The sequence below is a fragment of the Henckelia pumila genome, chromosome 1 (assembly GCF_033568475.1).
Source record: "Henckelia pumila isolate YLH828 chromosome 1, ASM3356847v2, whole genome shotgun sequence".
In the NCBI taxonomy this organism is placed as follows: domain Eukaryota; kingdom Viridiplantae; phylum Streptophyta; class Magnoliopsida; order Lamiales; family Gesneriaceae; genus Henckelia; species Henckelia pumila.
Genome location: NC_133120.1, coordinates 162,437,867 through 162,459,829, shown reverse-complemented (window position 1 = coordinate 162,459,829; position 21,963 = coordinate 162,437,867). Strand labels below are relative to the sequence as shown.

Genomic DNA, 21,963 nt, shown 5'->3' with positions numbered 1-21,963 from the left:
ATCATCAATATAAACAAACATAAAGTTGAAGTAATCTTTAAAAATATTATCCATCTTTCTTTGAAATATTTGGGGTGCATTGGCCAATCCCATAGGCATAACTTCCCAAATATAGTGTCCTTGTGGAGTAGAGAAGGCTGTGAATTTCTTACTGCCTTCTTCCATTCTTATCTGGTAGAATCCAGACTTACAATCAAATTTTGAGAACACTCTAGCATTTCGTACACAGCTAATTAGATGTTCTCTACTAGGTATGAAGTACCCGTCAAACTCTAGGATTTTATTAATACCTTGATAGTTAATAACTAACCTGGGTTTCCCTCTTTTTATTTCACCATGATTTCTGACCAGAAAACCTGGGCTACTATATGGTGAAACTCCTTTGATTAGACCAAGGTCCAAATGTTCCTTGATAATAATTCTCATATCCCTTTGATTTGTTATGTTCATCGGGATAGGCTAATATCTGACGAATTCATACTCTTTGTCTTTCTTTAGAGTAAGACTGGCTTTGAGTTGATTTCTATCCCACCATGCCAAAAGATGCTCATTATAACTTTCTTTGAGCCTCTTTTTGACATCTTCAAGGGATACCTTATTTTCTAACTCTATATCTCTATGATTTAGAGTTACCTTGAGAAGCTCCATATCCTCTGTTTGGAGTTCTTGTTCTGTTGTTATTTTCAACATGGTTTCTCCAAACCTTCTTGGATCTTTCATTTTTGGGTGAAAAAGTTGTCCCTTATCACCATGCTGGCTGCGAAATATTATCGGCAATTGTCGATAAAAAGCAACTTTGAGTCTTTGAACGATAATTTTATGATCATAAATTGTAGTGAACATAAATCTTCTTGACTCATTGTCTTGTGTGTACTTCTTAAACATTTGTAAGAAGTTATTTCCTAACAGGATATCAGCTCCTGTATCATGGAAATAGATCGGTGGTGTTTTTACCTTGTACCAAGGTGTCTGACCTGCTCCTCCTATAAGGATCTCTGCTTGTTTTATTCCTTTGCAAAGAATTAAAATTCTTCGAGAGAAATCTCGTCCAGCAATTTTTGGCAAATCTTCTTCACATTTTTCAGGGAAGACTCCTCTTTTTGCTATACAAATTTCTGCTCCCGAATCAATATAAGCTGCAAAGTATTCTGCTTGTTTTATTCCTTTGCAAAGAATTAAAATTTTTCGAGAGAAATCTCGTCCAGCAATTTTTGGCAAATCTTCTTCACATTTTTCAGGGAAGACTCCTCTTTTTGCTGTACAAATTCCTGCTCCCGAATCAATATAAACTGCAAAGTATTCAGCCTTATATTGTTCATACAACATCCCTATCGGAATGTATATGGAGAAAGGACTTGTTGTCATTTTTTAAAGGGATTACTAAATGGCCCTGCCATTTTTAACAGACTGTGTTGTAACTCGGTAATCCGATTAAGACTATTCACCTTTAGTCTTCCTAAGGCTTCAGAAGGTAGAGTATGGTTACTCCTTTCTACCTCTTCAACGCGATCTAGTAAATCATGTTCATGACTTACTAATTTCAACAGCTGCTTCTTCCTCTGTTTGTAAACAGAGTTCTCGAATCTGATTAAGGGATTGTCCCATATCCAATTCTCTTGGTTTTCCATTTCATAGAATTCTTATTGAATCCTCCAAGTCTTTTCTTTTGCCATGAACTCTATTCCTTTTTCAAGGCGTTTCCATGGTTTATGGTCCTCCAGAAACTCTAGGCCAAGAATGAGCTGATCCACTTCTTTTCCTGGAATTCCACATATTTGAACTTCCAATTCTCCAATATTTATCAATCCTTGGTAAGTTCCTTTTTTATGTTGTTCCAAATAGTAAATCGAGTTACAAGGGAACTGGTTCCGATGACTTGTAATATCGAATACTATTTTCACTTCTTTCCATCCTTCTGGAGATCTAAGTTTTCCTATTATAGAAAACTCTTTTTCTTCTGGTGGAATTTCTTGAATAGGAGATTTGTCCCATCTCCTACTTGTCATTCGGTTTTCTTGAAAAGATAACCTTCGAGGTTCTATTTTAAGGTCTCTGTATAGAACCGGTCTGTCTTGAATTTGAATGTCTGTTTCCTGAATTAAAGGAAACTCGATTCTTTCTGGGTATATTGCATGAGAAACTTTCCCAAAGATCTCTGAAATTTCAATGAACTCATTTCTAATAAATAATTCAGAATGATGAGTATTAGAAAGAGCATATGAAATTTGATATGTAATAGAATATGGTCTATTACCTTCCTTCATTAGTCTCTTTTCCTTGAAGTTTTGATGCAACGTCAAGGCTCGACTAAAGTCCCTGTCAGCTAAATTGTAGGCTATTTTTGGATAGATAACTCCTACAATTTTTCCTGCACAAAGATTTCCTGAGATAGTACCCAGGACAGCATCTTGAATATTCCCCATTCTTTTATCGCATACTACGATATCTATGGGTGAATCTATTTCTTCTTTAAAAGTTGCCTTGATCATTATTTGGATTGCTCCAATATGAATCCAAGACATCGTCCTTGCTACCTCACCTTTCAACTTTTGCAATTCCTCTCTTATTTCTTCAAAAGGAATTAACTGCATCTCTATTTGATTACTTGTTAACTCCATGGGGATTGCCATTTCCCTTCTGGATACTTTGTAAATCAAATTATGTCTTCTTTGTCTAAGCCCTAGGTTGCCTAAGACTCTTTCTACTTGTCCTGCCGAAAATCCCTGGTACTTTTGTAACGTTGGATTTTTTCTCATAATCCTTTGGACCATATTATGAGATATCATGGTTTGGCTAAAGAATAGCCAAACTTTCATGTGTTTCATGCCGAAACACTTCTTCTCTATTCTGATTCTGATTCTGATCCATCCTCAGAATCTTCTTGACTAAACAATATCTCTTCTTCGTATATTCTTTCATCTGAGGGGATATCCTTAAATTGATATACTTGGATTAGATCTTGAAAGAAGACCGCATCATCCATATCTGGTGTTGCTTCAAAGAGTTTAACTCTTTTTTTCTCGTTTTCTGGAAAATTTGTAGATATATGTCCTCTTGCTCCACATGTCCAGCAGTTGCAATCCTTGAAACTTTCACTTACTCTTGTATGAGTTCTTCTGAAAGTTCTTCTTGATGGTGTTCTTCCCCTGCTTTGTGATGAGCTTGTTACTGAGGATGTTCTTGTAGGTCCACTTCTTCTTCCTGACCTATAAGATCTGGCCTTTTGTTTGGACCAAAATGTTCTTGGTTTCCAAGAACTTCTCATTCTTTTATTGTAGGGATTACTTCTGAATTTTTTCCTTTTAAATCCCTGTGATCTGTTTCCAATGATCGTTGGAAGATCATTATCTTTACAACATAAAGGTGTACGTTTATTTATACCCCTTATTTTCTTGTAGTTCTTCTGTAATGCTGCCATATGGCACCATTCTGCCAATTTTCCTTTCAAAAAGGACGCGCGTCTTGCCAAATTGTCAAGATGACCTGGAACGTATTCTTTAATCAGCATTTCTCTCCAGGAACTTGGCATTTTTGCGGAAAATAGCGGAATAGCTACATTTTCCTCGACTCCTGAATTCCATCTGTATTTAGTGAATAACATAATGTATTCATCAACTAAACAGATATCATGTAACTCGAGGCTATACAGAGCTTGAGTATATCTTCTCTTTTTCTCTGTATCTTGATTGTTGAAATAGTCTACCCCTATGAATTGTGCTTTAAATAGGGTGACCATTCTTTCTCCAATTTCGCTGAGGGATTCTCCTGCTAAGATTGATTCCTTCGTATCTGGCATAGTCATCTCCCAAGCAATCTTGACAGATCCCATTAGACTCATTTCTAGAAGTTTAATGAATCCTTCTTTATTGAGATCTAATGTCCCTGCTACAATTCTCATAGCTGACGTCCAATCATCTATAAGATCTTCTCTGTTTTTGAAGTCCAAAACATCAAGGTTTAACATAACCCCGTAAGGATGTATTGGATCTAAAACAGTTTTTCCGTAAGGAGTTTGATGGAGTGGGATTTTACTCCTTCTTGATCTGGTTCCTGCTGGATGTAAATTTTCTCCAACCTGAAACTCACTATGTGGTTCTTCTGTTTTAACCGCATATCTTGGGGGATTCCCTATGGGTTGTTCACCTTCAGGGAAGTTCATTTTTAGATCTACTACTTTGAGATTCGCAAAGGAATCCGCGAGATCTTGTAGATCCTCGAGATTTAATCTCTCTAAAGTAGTCATCAGATAGTGTTTTTCTCTGATACTGCTTTTATAAGATTAATCATCCTTTCATCATCAGTTAAAGGTTTTTGAACTATTTTGGTTTTACCTTTCTGATGTAACAACGGTTCGGTACCAAATGAGAGTTCCTGTATTTCCTTTTCTAGAACCTGAAGTTTGTTCTAGATTTGTGATTTTAGTTTGAAGATCCTTTAGGGTTACAAGAATTTCTTCTTGTTTCTTAAGGATTCCTTCAATCTGCCGAGGTATTTCATACAGCTGATTGCTGTAATACTGTACCGTCTTTTGAATTTCTCTAAGATCTCCGGAGAGTTTAGAGGAATTTGGGGTAATTTCTAAAAATTGAGAGTTAGAAATCATCTTTCTGTCGTAAGTAATCTATTGTGAACAGATTAACTTGTTTATAGGATTTCATATAAATAAAATCCTCTTGATTCAAACCTTCGTTTGAAGTCATCTTTTGTAAAAAATCTTCTCCTCAACAAAGAAAAGTATGAGTTAACGAATAATATTAAGTCTGAATATTTAACCTAAAGCTCTGATACCATTTTTGCGGATGATTCAAGTACCATAATTGAGCACAAACATTGCATAAATGGAGTACATAAATGCATAAATTGGGTACAAGAATTAAACATTGGATTTGACCAAGTTTGGTGGTCCTAGGGAGTTTTAAAAAAGAATTTTTATTGTAGGGATTTATAAAAAAGTTAGGTTTGGGTTTAGGGATTTATTCACAATTGACTCTTGATATTTCATTGGATTTTATTTAATTAAGTTAATTTTTTATAAAATTAGTTGGATTTTATGGGATTTGGATTTATAAAAACAATAAAATTATATCTAATGACAAATTTATAAATTTTAGTTAAAAATTTAAGTTTTCCTTAACATTTTTTTTTTTTACAAAATATCACTTTATTAAATTTACGCTATTAAATTCAAATATGTATTTTAACTTTTTCCAAAATACTAAAATGAAATTTGAATTCCGTGAATTTAAAATCCAAATTCATTTTCAATTTCAAATCCAATTCTAAATTTTATTTTTTAAGTATCCAAACATACTGTAGCATAATACAATTCGGCCCCCAATTTAACCCTCAATATTATAATTTTTTTTCTCCTAAAAAAATATTATATTATATATATAGAGAAGTTTTAAGCTGCCCAATAAATTTCTGCCCACTTCTTCCCCAACTAAAACCCGACATTGGGCTTTAGTGGTCGGACATAAAATGGACATCATTTGTTGGACAGCTGAAAATTTTTATATATATATTATATGATTCGATAAACTAAATAATTTATTAAATAATTGTTTTAATGTGCAATTTTAGGGGAACTGCAGTCCCTGTACTTTGTTAAGTACACGGTAAAACTCATCTGAAAACTACGTTAATTATGTAAATCATTCATGTGTGATCTTAATTTAATAACATGCAAACTATGCTAAAATTATCTCTATGTAACAAGATCATCCGAGTAGGTGTATGTAGGGAGAAAAACCATCCCTGTGGAACAAGATGGTCCGAGAACGTTTAGGAAAAATCAAAATTCAAACCATTTGTTAAGAGTTTATCGAGGGTTGTTCCTATGTAGAGTCTAAAGAGTCAATGAACTCAAACACATAATTTTTGGGGGCCCATAATTTTTTTAAAAAAACCTATTATATAGATATAGTAATATTTAATTTATTATACATCAACATTTTCCAAAACAAAAGTAATACGACTCGCATATCATATTTATTTTGAAGGATTTACTTTTTCTTTCACGATATGTATTTTTATCAATTGTTTTTGTCTATTTCATATCTGAAATCTAGGGAAAATTCGATGCTGCACACAGGGTACAACCCTGTGTGCAGCGTGTCAGACCTTGATTGGCCCAATGATGTGGGCCCCACATAAAATGTGTGGGGCCCACATGCCTTGAGCCAATCAAGGCATGACAACTACCCTTGGGGGTAGTGCCCCATGGGTAGCATCGAACTATCCGAAATCTAGATGTAATTATATTTTTAATGACTTTTTTTTTTGTTTTTCACGAGTTGTATCGGCTATCTTCATGGTTTTTATTTTTTTGAATTGTGATTTTCATGTTTTATTTTGTCTCTATTGTCTATTGAGTTTGTTGATTATGAAATAGTCAAGACAAAATTTTGTCAATTTTGATTTCATAGGATGGGAATAGTTCATAATAATTTGATTTTTTTTATCATTCTTGATTTGCTAATTTGTTCATTTAAGCGGTCGATTCCATTACTAGATGTCATTCTATAGGTGATAAATTATGCATTTATTCACCTTCTTTTGTTTGTGATGCTTATCCACACTAAACTCAAGGCTTCGATGAATACTAGTAAAAAAAATATCCTACTGTTTTCAAACTTAATTTGTATTTTATCGAATTTTTTGCTTGTAATTTTCAATTATCTTATTTTTAGTATTTTCATTCAGTTTGCATACACATCATTAGGGGACAAATGTTAAATCTAATCATTTTATTTGGAGAATTAATTTTAAGTCAACCTGTTGAATTTTAGGTCAATCATGTTTTCACAGTACATGCCCGATCATAAAAGAAGAAAAATAAATCTAAAAATTGAAGAATTAATTCAAAGTCAAACCGAGAATATCAATAAATAATTTGTTTTTAGTGATCATTTTGGACATGTTTGATCTTATTATTTAATTACAATAAAAATATTTTGAATATCGCGTGTTTAGTATTTTTTATATTGTTTTTAATATACTGATTTAATTCGAAAAAGCTGATATGAAACTAAAAAAAATATGAACATACATTATGAATTAGGAGCCTTTTTTTAAAGATGAACTCAGGTCCAAAAATTGTTAGGATCGGCCCTAAATTTATCTACTCCACCACTTCGGACACCCCTAAAGAACTACAACTTTCTTTTATTATAAGGGGTGACAGATGGTAAGTATTTGAATAAGAACTTCAATTGAATTATCCGAATTATAGGTACTCGATTTTGGTTATATGACCAAAACCAAAAATTAAGTTCCAATTTTCATAAAAATTATCAAGATTTTAGTTCATCGTCTAAAGAAATGTGATTTGTTTCGGTCCAATACCAAAAACCTTGATACATGATGGTGTGGTATATATTTGTTGGAAAAAACTTGAATATGGCAGGAAAAAAACAGAAAAAAGAATTCAACAGTCGAGACTCGTGTTGAACACGATTTTTTTAAGAAGATTTTGCCCTGCTCTCGGTGCTTACGGTGTTTGGCAATCTTCTCCCAAGATACAACTTATACTTGTGGTTACATCACCGTAAAATCACAATTTTATTGACAAAAAATGTTTATAAACTCTCTTTTGTAGAAAGAAAAAAAAGAGGAAGATGAATGCAATTAATGTCTTTCAAAATCTGAGAATCTATATTAAAATGATGTTTGATTCACATATTTATTTTGTTTTTGTGTAAAGACAAAAAACTTTTCAATCATGTCGTGTGCCTTTTGGTTCAAATAACTGACAAAAATCACCAAAAAAAGTCAGAAAAAACGTCAGAAAACTCAAAAAAAAAACATGCACTTTTTCATGAAAAAATGTAACAGACGTACAAGGCAGAAGCATCGGTGCAGGGGCGCAATATACGCCACTCCAGGCACCCCCTGCTCGCCTGGGCAAATGCCCAGACAGTAGGGCCAGTGCAGGGACGCAATATTTAGCGCCCCTGCGCAACAATTTTTTTATTGCCTTTTTTTCGAGCTTCTCATTGCTTAACTTCAATTCATTAACCACAAATAAAATTTCCGACAGAAGGCAATTTAATCCATAAGTTATATTTGTGTTTCCAGCGTTGGTTAAAGATTTGAAACTTGTGTGAATCAATATTGAAGCAGCCTGTCAAGTTTATAGTCAATAAAATTGCTCACAAATTTGCAAAACAAACAACACTACATTATAGGCAATGGACATTTAAAGATCTTTCCACATGGTTATCAAAGTCTGTTTTTCATCTACGACACAACAGCCCTTTCCAAAACAAAGCACAACGTTAACTCATGCATGACACACCATCGATGAACTCTGATCCGATCTATAAGAAAAGTCAAATGAGAAGCCTGGCTCGTGCGGTTACATCTTCGACCCCGACATAGATGGCAGCAGTGCAGAAAAGCTGAGTTCCACTTAGCAGTATTAAAATTGTCTCCAAAGCCCTCTGTTTTAAAAAAAAAAAACAAGCAAGAATTGGATGTCACTTTTTATATATGTATATATTTTACAATAGGATGAGTATTTATTTGAATTAAACCGATGCCTCACTTACCAAGTTGGAATCCGTCCACCCTACATCAATCTCTTTGCATGCCAACCTGCAACATACTCATATATATGCTTAGTTTATGATACATACATATATATATATATACAATATATATATATATATATATATATGTATATAGAGTTTTGATCACATGGACAATCATCATGGGCAACTACGTGAGCAACCGCTGACGTGGCAATCACTCATGTGTACAAGGTGCCACGTCAGCTGTTGCTCACGTAGTTGCCCATGGTGGTTGCCCATGTAATCAAAACTCTATATATATATATATATATAGATAAAGAAGTGATAATGTTCATACCCCATTGCAAGCAAAGTGAGTAGCCAGGTTACAAGAGAAGATGCAGCAGCTGCTTGTAAACTTGGAGGATCCCATTGAATCACATTAGCTATGCCAGTAATGGATGTGGTGAATCCCACCACCCCAGCTAGAAGTGAAAATATGATTACAAAACCAGTGGCCATGTTTCCAAACGGGTAATAAATCGGGAAAAGCCGAGCTGGAGGTGAAAGTTGAGATGCTGCAGATAGAAAATATCGACTTAGAAATGTGATATTGAATGCAAAATTATCTTTTACATATTAAGCTGATGATATATCACAGCCAACAAACTGCCTGGCATACGAGTTCCGGAGTTCGGGTTACATTAGATGTGTGATGGGAAGAAATAATTAAAGATAAACACTACCTGTTTCACGGGATCGTTCGATTCCATGATTTACGGCCCATGCTGCAATAGCAATGACAATGAAATAGAGGACAACATTGAGTATTAAAAGAGCAAATGCTACTGATTTTCCTGAACCAGAAGCCATATAATTTCTTTACTTATCTATCTCTGAATCCCTCTTGAATTCAAGAAAGAAGAAGTATATATAACAGGAAAAAGGTTCCAATTCTTTGTTAGAAAATGGTGTTCCTTTGAAGTATTGACAAAGAAATGGCTGGAATTTTTTGGCTTTGTATTAGGTTTTCCTCGTGAAGAGGAAAAGAATAAAGAATATAAAAAAAACTAATGTTTTCTGAGTTAAAATATTACAAAAAAGTACATAGCATGATTACGTGAAGAGGTTATGTCCAACATTACATTAATTGAATTTTACAATGACAAATATACTTTACGTCGAGGAAATCAACCTGGAATAGCGTCATGGCAAGGGTGGCAACAATATTCGATGTCTCAAATTTATTTTAAAAAATCAAATCCGGCCGTAAAAATACTGGATATTAGTTACTCAGTTGAATTCCTAGTTCTTCTTCCTACATTTTACTACGCGATGAAGATCCTAAGATGTTACATGTTCACAATCTTAAAATGAAAATTTATTTGCTGATGTTTTATGTGGGCTCGTGCACTCGAGTCGTTAAAGGACTCGGAGACAAACACCCCCATGTGATGGAACAATTGCCCAGTAATCCTTGGCATTTGGCAGTGATCTCCCAAAACCTGAGCCAGCACCGGTATCAAAGAATAGACGAGGATAAACCAGCACTTTTTATTGATTGCCGCCTCCTGCTACTTGAATCTCCAACCAGATGTACTGCATCTTCAGAAGCAAGATTCAAGAAACTTCTTCCAATGGGACTTTAGCATGTAGCTGCAGTTTACCCTATGCTGACCCCACCTGATGGCTCAGAAAACACCTCAGATGCCGTGAAAACTGAAAAACCAACAAACAATGACCCTTCTCTGAATCCACATGGGACAATAAGCAGGTGGACAGCATCTTATGGCTATAAAACCATTGGGCAGACAGAATACATATGACAAGACATGGGTACTGAAGCCAAATAAACAATATCTTTGATGGCCTGTTATTCAACCATGTTCGATAGAGTATAAGTAAAGGTGGAGCACGACGCAACAAGCAACAGAAGGATTGTGGAGTGATTTGTTGGAACCACAGATTATTTATTCTTTCGCAGGAATTGCATAAGCAAGAAACATCATATTTTCCAGTCATTGATTATTTTTACCACCAGATCGGTATACCGTGTGTTCAGATTTGGTAGAGCTTCCACAGTCAATTGAAATCGTATTTTCATGAAATACAATACGAGGCAAAACACTGTATTTGTATGCTGGAACTCTGCAAGATGCTACAGTGTGTGGCTTCTCATTATCCATTTGTGCATTTGATGTCATTGCCGTATAAGTCCCACCTCTGATGTTATCAGGAAGATGACTTCTGAATTTATTTATGTTTATGAGAGATTGTAACAAATTTTTCTGCCTAGTGCTCAACTGTAGTAATACAGTGGTGAAACCACAAATAGAGTAAACTGGTGGCAGGAAATTTGCACGACAAAAAAGATATTTAAATTCATGTATAAACAATCTAAACTAGTAAGTTTCTCCCCCTTGACATATTATGTAGTCCCCTGTCGATTATTTTTCGTCTATCCTTCCCAAGTATATGCCAACCATAAACAGTGAAACATTCATGACAATGAATTTACAGATGGACTAAACAGAGATTATCAATTCATTACTCCAAGTGGCACAATATTCGGTTGACAACAAAGAGTCGACAGCAAATAGCATGTCAAAGTTAGCTTGAGCAACTGTATCCAAAAAGTTTAACTTGAACTAACAGACCGAAAACAAATAAAACAACATAACCTCCTCTATATGATGGCTCTCCTTTGCTGCACTTTAGCCTTCTCGGCATCAATAATGGACTCCACCAAGTTCACCGAGCTTTCCAACTCGCCTTCCTTATTCACAACCACATAATCAAACTCCTTCAAATGCCTCAGCTCTTCCCTAGCCGATGCAACCCTCATCAAAAGAGCTTCTGTGGATTCTGTTCTCCGATCGATCAATCTTTTCACCAAAGCCTCCTCGCTCTCTGCCACCAAGAACACAAATACGGCCCCATTTCTCAAAATCCTCCTCAGTGTTGCAGCACCCTGTATATCCACTCTCAACACAATGTCACACCCTTTGGCCATGTACTCTCTGATTTGCTGCTTTGGTATCCCCTTATAATCACCATACACTAATGCATACTCCAAAAGTTCGTTCTTGTCTATCATCGAAACAAAATCCTCTTTACTCAAAAAGAAATAATCTTTTCCATCAACTTCTCCAGGCCTTTGAGCCCGGCTAGTCGCAGTAACTACAAAATGCAAATCTTCTCTAACTTCCCTTAATCTTTTAATCACAGCATCTTTTCCAACACCGCTAGGACCACTAATTACAATGATCAGAGGGTTAGGATTTGGAACCGTGGGCTGAGAGCTAAATGTTGCGCCTAAAGAAGCTTCGAGGGCCCGAAAGACTTCGGCCCGGCCAACATAATCAGGGTGTGGTATGTGGACGAGCGGAGGTCTCCTAGGGTCATCCATAGTGGAACTCGTGGAGCTTCCCAAAACGAAGCTTTGTGAATTCACTGAAACTGTTCTCTGAAATCCCAGCTTTAGGTTTTTAAAATTGGACGAAGATGCTGGATTAGATTGCAAAACGGTGAGAGGGTTCGTGAAGATTGGGGGAAGAAAGAAAGGGTTGTGATTTGATTTTGAAAAGGAAACGCAGAGCCTTCGGAATAGCATCGAATCCGTCGCAAGCAACCAGGAAGAAAAATTGAAGAACGATACAGGATTCAATCTTTTTAGGGAAAAATGAATTTTAGGAGTTTATGTTTAGTTTATGTTATTATTATTATTATTATTATTATTTTATTTTTTTTCAAAAACTACTTCTCAAAACATATGTATAATTAATCAACATATATATATAATTAATATTATAAAGTTGACATAATAAATTATGAGTTGATATATATATAGTTTAATTATTTCTAATATTTATGAAAATAAAAGAAAAAACTAGGATTGTTAATCTTAAGAAACTAGGGATTCCTCAATGGTAGATTTTATTTTTAATTTAATGTCATAATTTTTATTTTATTTTATTTTTTTTATTAAAACATCTAATTTATTAATTTGTGCCATGTAAAATATGATTTGATGTGCAATATGCTAGTTGTTAAACAAGATCATTTATAAAATTCAAGAAAATGCAATGATAAATAAAATAATCAAATATCCGCCTCTTTACTTTTAGAGCAACACTACCTTGCTTCTTGGTAGAATTAAAAGAAGAGACATGAAGAATGATTGACTCTGTTCTCACAACATCAAACTTCATTTCCAACTGCAAAATTTGGTTATTGAAAATGATTAATTCAAAAGTATTTGTTTAAGATGAAATACAGATGCACTAAGGAAACTATTGGGAGACATAATATTGAAATGTAAATATTGTATTAGTAGCAACAATCTTTAATTGTGGAGCATATATTTTCAGTTAGGAAAGCTTTTAGAAGGAATGATTTATTTACTAACTCTAAGAAGATTTGCTACATAATTGTGTTGAGCAATACTTGTATATTGTATACGGTTCATTATAAATAAGATGACATATTTTCATCTTCATTGCTTTGTTCTTTACATGGAACCAGAGCAATGACTGGTGGTGATGAAAATAAGAAGGAGAATGTTGCGACAGAAAAGAAAACATCGCAATATCATCTTTCGGCTAATGACAATCTAGGAAATATTATCACTCAAGTTCAGCTGAAAGGCGAGAACTATGAAGAATGGGCTCGAGCGATGCGGACAACACTATGGGCCAAGAAAAAATTTGCTTTCATCGATGGCTCGGTGAAGCAGCCGCCAGATAATTCTTCGGAACAAGAATATTGGTGGACAGTGAACTCCATGTTGGTGTCATGGATTATAAACACCATTAAACCTACTTTGCGGTCGACTATAACTTATATGGAGATCACAAAGGAACTATTGGACGACATCAAGGAACGATTCTCGGTAGGGAATGGACCACACATTCAACAACTCAAATTTGAGTTAGCTGAATGTAAACAGCACTGGCAGAATGTTGTGAATTACTATGGAAATATTAAGATGATCTTGGAAGAATTTGGAAAATACGAGCAGTACCCGACTTGCCGCTGTGGAGGATGCAAGTGTAATATTGGCACAGAAGTAGACAAGAGGCGTGAAGAGGAAAGACTACATCAATTCTTGATGGGGCTAGATGACTCCATCTATGGCATGACACGATCCAACATATTGAGCAGTGAACCGCTGTCAAGTTTAAACAGAGCGTACGCCATGATTATTCAAGAAGAGCGAGTTCGCAGCATAGCTTGTGGGAAGGAACAACGAAGTGAGCCCATGGAGTTTTTTGTTCAAGCAACATCAAGTTCAAAGGGACTGATGGAGCCTCGAGACAAAGGATTGCCCTGCCCGATTTGCAAAAGAGATGGACATGTTGCATAGTCATGTTTTCAATTGATCGGGTATCCTGACTAGTGGGGGGATCGCCCTCGAGGAAGTAGACGTGGCACAGGCCGTGGGCAATGAGGAAACACACCATCTGCTGCATCCGAAGGAAGAGGACGCAGTGCGCAGATTCGTGCCAATGTAGCACAGGTGACAACACAAGGGAGCGCATCTCAGGGGCAGTCCAATGAAGTAGATCAAAGTGGATTGAGCGTATTGAGCAGCGAACAATGAAATCTGTTGATCAATATGTTGAACACTTAGAAGGAAGGAAATCCAGGGAGATCGAATGGTAAGCAAAAAATGGTGGAATGGATAATTGATACTGGAGCTTCTTATCATATGATCAGAATTCCTGACACATTAATTAATGTGAAGAAGGTTCTGCCTTGTTCTGTCGGGTTGCCAGATGGAAAGAAAGTTTTAGCCACACGAGAAGGAAGTGTCATTTTGGACGAGTTGTTAGAACTGAAAAATGTGTTATATGTTCCTAATTTGATGTGCAACCTGATTTCAGTGTCTCAGTTGACCAAGGAGTCTAATTGCATTGTCCAGTTCACTAATAAATTTTGTGTTATGCAGGACCGCACTTCGAGGATGCTGATTGGTGCAGGTGAGATGCGAGAGGGGCTCTACTATTTTTGGGTTGTGCCATCGAGTGTGGCTTTGAAGACAACTAAGAAAGATTATATGGATATTTGGCATCGAAGGTTGGGACATCCTTCTGACAAAATAATTCGATTGATACCAATAGTTCATAGAGATAGTGATAGCAGCTTGCGAATTTTTTTTTTTGAGCAAAACAGTGTCGAAACGAGTTTGTGTCCAGTGACAATAAAGCTTTGAGTATTTTTGATAAAATTTATTGTGATTTGTGGGGACCTTATAGAACTCCAACACTTTGTGGTGCATATTATTTTTTGACAATTGTTGATGACTGTTCTAGGGGTGTATGGACTTATTTGCTTAAAGATAAAAAGAGAAGTGTCATAGACAATTTGGAAAATTTGTGAAAATAGTGCGTAGTGATAACAGAATTGAATTTACGTGTTTGCATGATTATTTTGTAACAAATGGGATGATACATCAAACCTCCTATGCCGAAACTGCACAAAAAAAGGGAGGGTAGAACGAAAACACCGTCACATACTCAATGTGGCACGAGCACTACGTTTCCAGTCCAATTTAACTCTTGATTTTGGGGGGGGGGGGGAGTGTGAGTTGACAGCTGCATACTTGATTAATCGGACCCCATCTGTTTTGTTACAAGGTGAAACACCTTATGAAATATTGTTTGGACAAAACCCTTCGTATAAAATATTTGAATTTTTGGTTGTTTGGCTTATGCACATACTCAAAAACAAGGACGAGATAAGTTTGCTAGCCGAAGTAGAAAATGTGTTTTCATTGGATATCCTTTCGGAAAGAAAGGTTGGTGTTTGTATGACTTGGAGTCCAGAAAATCATTTGTCTCTTGGGATGTTGTATTTGTGGAGCATAATATCCCTTATATGGAAAATTTTGGGCCAGCACAAGGCACATTGGAAGCCATTGTTCTTGATGACTTTGTTAACGAGGAAGATGCAGTCGGCGCTGCTGGGAATGGAAATGCTCCACAAAATCTCGAAGCAGGCACGTCCAGGGTGTTGGAGTTCAAAAAATATGAGGTCTCTTTGGGACGTGGTCATCGGGAAAGACAACAGTCCTCTAGATTGCATGACTATATTCTACACACAATGAAACGCTTGAGCCCCTCCGCCTGTGATGTCCCGTATTTTAAAACATTTAATAAAAGTGTTGCGGAAAAAGAGTGAGAAATTTTTTCAAAACTTTGAACAATACAGGGAGTGCGTCACACTAACTCCAAAAGAGTTTAAAATATAAATTTATAACAATGAAACTCGTGACTGAACGTTCACAAAGTCAAAGAAATACCGAAGCAACTCTGCAACAAATACCTTCTAAAATACGACACGTCAAAACCTACTACTAATATTTAAATGGGATAAGGAAATGTGAGTTACTATAAACAAAATACTACATCAAATACATTTAAAATAATCGAGAAACTTGCATAACAAATATCAAAGTGAAATGAACATTTAAAAGACGAAACATTTGAAATCCTCAAAACTCATCTTTAAAAGACTGACAAAAATAATTAAATCATTACTTTTAAAAATCGTACATAAAATATTATAACAACATAATATAAATAAACATTGGTAAATATTTTCTCTTTAAATACATTAGAGCTTTTTAACTATTGTGTTATGCAATGTCTTCGCCTCTTGGACTTTTCAGCTGTGCTACCAAAACTTTTTAAATCAAAACTGCTAAACCATCTGCATCATTCAAGTATAGTGAGTTTAAAAGACTCAGCAATAGTAAAATATACATATCGATTTTATCATGGTTTCCAAATAATTCAAACTTAAAAGAACATGAACATCATGATGCATTAGACTTAAAATTATTGAACATAATATTCAAAGCTCTTAAAATTCAAAGGTCATAACCATGAACTTCGTCGTGCCTAACATCAAAAGCTTGAAAATCAAATTCATGCATGAATGCATAACCTTACCTTTCGATCCTTGAAGAAATGTATGCACTTAAAAATCTTACTCAAGTCATGAGACTTGAACATACATCAAACCATGAACGTAAATCATGAACATAAACCATGAACTTAACATATCATGAAATAAACATAAACATGAGGGTGAACATGATTTTAATCTTAATTGATGAATTATGTGAAGTTGTGGCAACCGTCTGATAGGCTTGAAATTATCATTTACTGTTGATCAACAAGTAATTGGAAAGGCCCCTCCGGAGCTTATCCCGAAGTGCCAGTCCCGTGTCTTCCCATCGCTTAACTCATAATTGGAAAGGCCCCTCCGGAGCTTATCCCGAAGTGCCAGTCCCATAGATTTGGAAAGGTCCCTCCGGCGCCCATCCCGAAGTACCAATCCCGTATTGTTACCACAAAAAACACATAAGACAACAAAACCATTTATGCTTCATTATCATATCATTTCATCGTCATATCATCTTACTTTCATAATAACTTATTATTCATCATATCATTATGAAGCATCATTGTTTCATCATAACTTACGTCATAACTTTCATTTCATGAACATAAAACTTTACTCGATAACTTCATGCATGCCATAGATGATTAAAAATCATACTTTCATATTGAACATAGGTTTCATGAATGAAACTTAAACATGTATATGCATCACATAACATAATCGGTCCACGTAAGTCGTTCTTTTCGTTCTTGACTTAAAACTTGAAAATTTTTGCATAAAAACTCTTAAATATATTTTAAAAGCCTTAAAATATCATAACCATAAATTTAGGACCCTAAAATAACATTAAAAAAATAAGAAAATCCAAAGGCAAGGCGCGGCCGCTCCACTTCTTCGGCGCGGGCACGCATGACCTGCGCAGATGGGTCTTCTTTCTCGCTCTCAAAAACTATTTGAAATTCGTAATTTGGAAAAGTGATAAACATAAAAGTTGTAGCTCTTGATCTTCAATTTCCAATTCCGAAAACTTCACCTCAATTGAATTTTTCAATAAAAAGTTATGCTCATTCTCCCGAGATATGTCAATGTCAAAAATTCAAACTACTCGACACAATGCGGTGCAATTTTGGCCAATCTTCCAAAACGATTTTGACAAAATAAAACACGAAAGTTGTATATAAATAAGTTAGTTTTCTAATAAAATTGGCCTCATATAATTTGGATCAGTACACTAATTTTTACCCTCAAAATCATAACAAGTATCGGTAATTCGGTGCCACTGAACACAACTTCAACACTTCAAACTTCAAACATAAACTTCTTTTACCCAAAATTCTAAAAACATAAATCATCAAAACTCATTTTCTTTCAATTAAACATGGATTAACTAACTTCAAAACACTAAAATATTAAATGACTTGACTTCAAAATTTTTAAACCGTAAATACCATCAAAATTGCTCAACTTCTTCAAAATCTCAAAAATTCATTTTCTTTCAATTAAATATCAATTTCTCACCTTTAAAACTTTCAATAACATCATAATCTTCAAAGATTCATTATTTTCTACACATCTATCAAAAACTTGTCAAGAACGACCACGCTTCACAATTTCAACAATTCGTAACTTGATACTCGTAATTTCATGCTTCTTCAAAATCATAAACCATTAAAACATGCACATCAACATACATTTTCATATTAAAATAATTATAATCTTGAATGGGTTTCAAAACCTTAAAATACTTGTTGAAAAAATTGCCTTAACCGTAGATGAAGTTTATCCGGATTCTTGGCAACGACCTAGCCTTGGCACGAGTGGACTTGGAAGCTTGGATTACCTTGGAAGATGAAGAACCGCAGGAGAAAAAGACTCCAAAGAAGAAGATGAGGAAAATGATAGAGGAAGAGGGGAATTACGTGAGATAGAGAGGGGGTGTGAGACAAGAGAGTAATGGGGTGGGGTAGAGGGTAGATAGATGGAAATGATAGGAATTAATACGACAGGTGTGGTGTTGGCTACATAAAACGTAGTCAGTTCAACATGCCTAAAATCAGATTATTGAGATATTCTCTACTCGAGGTTAAAAATAAAACTATGACAATATTATACTCAAAATACTCGTAAGAATATTTCCTATGATCTCGTGCATAGGTTAGTCTCGTTCCTTATGTCCAAAATTAATTCAATTGTGAAAACATTTAAATATCTTGTAAGGCATAAATATATATTAGGTATATACCTAACATCAAATAATTTAAATCATAACTCTACACTTCATAATTAAAGTGCATAAAACAATTAAAATCATTTAACATAATGAATAAACGTATATTTAAACACATAAAATATCAACTTTAAAATTATTTATACAACACAAAATCTTATCATCTAAATAATAAATAATAAAATAAAGTAACTTAAAATCCATTTATAATTCAATTAATAAATCATGAATGAATTTATGGATTTTCCGGATATTACACCGCGAGTTCCTCGGTTAACTCATCTGCCCATACGCACTACTCAGGTAGTCCCTATCCCATAACACATTATGTGAACTGTGATAAATTTTCTTTGCCACACCATTCTTTCTTGGCAGCTATTACTTCAGGTGTTGAGCCCTCTTCCTTCGCTGAGGTTGTCAAGGATGAGAATTGGTGGATAGCAATGAAGAAAGAGATGGTGGCACTGAACGACAACGATACATGGACTGTGGTTCCCTTGCCATCTAGAAAGCAAGCTATCCAATGCAAATGGGTCTACAAAATAAAATATAATGCTGATGGAACCATAAAGCGCTATAAGGCTTGATTGGTGATTCTTGGATATCGGCAGGTTGAAGGGATTGACTATAATGAGACCTTTGTGCCGGTAGCCAAGATGGTCACAAGTCGTACTTTTCTCGTCGTGGCAACAGTTAAAAACTGGGAGCTCTATCAAATGGATGTGTACAATGCATTTTTACACGGAGATTTGAAGGAAGATGTATACATTCACATGACCCTTGGGTTTGATTCGGAGACGCCGGGAATGGTGTGTCATTTGAAAATTTTTTTGTACGGATTAAAACAAGCTCCTCGTTGCTGATTTGCTAAATTGACTGCTTCTTTACAAGATTATGGATTCAAACAATCATACTCAAACTACTCTTTCTTTGTCCTACACCATGACAAGAAACAATTCAACGTTCTTGTGTATGTGGATGACATTCTTGTGTCGGGAAATGATCATGCAACTATCCAGATTTTCAAGGAATATTTGAGCAGCTGTTTTCATATGAAAGATTTGGGTAGTTTGAAGTATTTTCTTGGAATTGAAGTGGCTCGCAGTCCTGAGGGTCTCTTCTTATGTCAATGCAAATATGCATTGGATATCATTTTTGAGGCAGGTATGCTTGGAGCTAAGCCAACTTCTCTTCCACTCGAGACAAATCATAATTTGGCCTTGGAAAATGGAGAACTTATTTCTCATTCGGAAATTTACAGGCGTTTGGTGGGGTGCCTTATTTACCTCTCTGTTACACGTCCTTAGCTCTCTTATTGCATGCATACACTGGCCCAATTCATGCAACACCCGCGGATATAACATTGGGAAGGTGCTTTGCATGTGGTGCGCTACTTAAAAGGGAATCCTGGACAAGGAATTTTGTTGAGATTGGATTGTGATCTGCGTCTTTTGGGATGGTGTGACTCTGATTGGGCGAGCTGCCCACTGACTCGAAGGTCTTTGACCGGCTGGTTCATCTTATTCGGGGCTTCTTCAATCTTTTGGAAGACTAAGAAACAACATACGGTGTCTCGCTCCTCGGCTGAGGCAGAGTATCGGTTTATGGCAGCAACTACTTCCAAATTAAAATGGTTGAAGGGGTTGTTGTTTGCACTCGGTGTAGACCAGGGACATCCAATGCCATTGTATTGTGATAATCAGGCAGAACTGCATATCGCTGCCAATACCGTGTTCCATGAGCGAACAAAACATATTGAGATTGATTGTCACTTTGTTCGTGATGAGATTTGTAACAATACCATCCATCCAATCTATGTTCGGACGTCTGATCAGTTAGTTGACACATTTACAAAGGCGTTGGGCAAGTAACAATTTGATTACTTACTTCACAAGTTGGGCATCTGGAATCTGCATGCTCCAACTTGAGGGGAGGTATTGGGAGACATAATATTGGAATGTAAATATTGTGTTAGTAGAAACAATCCTTAATTGTGGAGCATATATTTTCAGTTAGGAAAGCTCTTAGGAAGAATGATTTATTTATTAATTCTAAGAAGATTTGCTCCATAATTGTGTTGAGCAATACTTGTATATATTGTACATGGTTCATTATGAATAAGATGACATATTTTCATCTTCATTGGTTTGTTCTTTACAGAAACGTTATACTACTTTGAAATCTCAATGAAGAATAGCTTTTTCAGTTGGAGATCCAGAAACATCCACATCGCCATCCTGCAAAAAACAGACAAACAATGCCAACAACAAAATACTAAATTTAACTCCAAACAATATAATGTTTCCCTCTTGAAGAGCAATTTTACGGTTAAAATAATGGGGCAACAAGAATTTTAGCTCAAATTTTAAACTTCATGCACCTAATTATCAATAACACAAGTGATCGTGAGTTTGCTTATCAGGCTCTAATCATGTGTAGCGAAGGACTCTTAAAAATCTGTTTGAGTGTAGGCCCTTTTTGCAGAAGAAAGAGTACCTTCGAAAAAACGACACTCCCAGAGTATTTTGTGTCAATCCCTTGTTTAGCAGAAAGGAAACTGTTGTGTTCAATAGTGAACTGTTCTCCGGAGGATTGATTTTCTATCACCCAATATAGGTCTCAACTATTGCCATATGTGCCAATGTGTAGTTTTCCAAGGTTAAACGAGTTAAAGAAGAAATAAAAACTGATAATGCTCCAATCTACTTAAATTTTAACAAACACAAGAGCAGAAGACAAATACCTTGGCTTAGGGTCAAAGTTCCGGTCTTATCACTGCAAATTGTAGTTTCTGATCCCATAGTTTCACAAGCTGAAAGCCTACGCACCTGTAGATCAATTTGTATTAACAATTTCTTGAAATAAAATAGACTGAAGAATACAATATCAACACTGAACAAAACAAAAATTCTGACAGAGAACCATAATCACATACCAAGGCATTGTCAGCCATCATTTTCTTCATTGAGTATGCTAAACTGTAGAAAATTAAAGAGAAATCAAGCTCATGAATAACTAGATTGGAGATGGGAAAATGGTAGGTGGCTAATAATAGACAAAGTAATGAGATTTACGTCAAGGTTACTGCCAGTGGAAGCCCTTCAGGAACCACAACAACAACAATCATGACCTATACCAAACATCAGTAAGTGGACATAAGTGGCACCAAATGAACTATTTATTCAAAAATTAAAACTCACAACATCAGTTATGATGTATGACTCCATCTAATGTATGACCAATGCTCGTCTTACCATGCACAAACTGAATGGATCCGTCTGGGTTTTTGGATTTGCCCATGAAAAATCTGAT

The 21,963-nt window shown here is 35.4% G+C and overlaps 3 protein-coding genes across 4 annotated transcripts; 1 reads left to right on the top strand and 2 right to left on the bottom strand.

Moving 5' to 3' along the window:
* Positions 1 to 8,130: 8,130 nt before the first annotated feature.
* LOC140885703 (membrane protein PM19L) lies at positions 8,131 to 9,549 on the bottom strand. Its single transcript, XM_073292545.1, has 4 exons — positions 9,260 to 9,549; positions 8,872 to 9,091; positions 8,553 to 8,598; positions 8,131 to 8,444 (listed from the first exon to the last, which is right to left on the bottom strand). Exons 1-4 carry the CDS (start codon positions 9,384 to 9,386, stop codon positions 8,334 to 8,336), a joined length of 504 nt encoding a protein of 167 aa, XP_073148646.1. The 5' UTR covers positions 9,387 to 9,549; the 3' UTR covers positions 8,131 to 8,333.
* A 231-nt stretch (positions 9,550 to 9,780) lies between these two features.
* On the bottom strand, positions 9,781 to 12,180 carry LOC140885677 (guanylate kinase 3, chloroplastic). Of its 2 annotated transcripts, none has more exons than XM_073292543.1 (2): positions 11,195 to 12,180; positions 9,781 to 10,760 (listed from the first exon to the last, which is right to left on the bottom strand). In XM_073292543.1, the coding sequence occupies exon 1, from the start codon at positions 12,124 to 12,126 to the stop codon at positions 11,200 to 11,202; it is 927 nt and encodes a 308-aa protein (XP_073148644.1). In that variant the 5' UTR covers positions 12,127 to 12,180; the 3' UTR covers positions 9,781 to 10,760; positions 11,195 to 11,199. The 2 variants fall into 2 exon arrangements, with proteins under 2 accessions (XP_073148644.1, XP_073148645.1); XM_073292544.1 differs by having other exon boundaries at positions 9,781 to 10,232.
* Positions 12,181 to 13,041: 861 nt separating this feature from the next.
* LOC140874350 (uncharacterized) lies at positions 13,042 to 13,878 on the top strand. The gene has a single exon (XM_073277636.1). The coding sequence runs from the start codon at positions 13,042 to 13,044 to the stop codon at positions 13,876 to 13,878; it is 837 nt and encodes a 278-aa protein (XP_073133737.1).
* Positions 13,879 to 21,963: the final 8,085 nt, after the last annotated feature.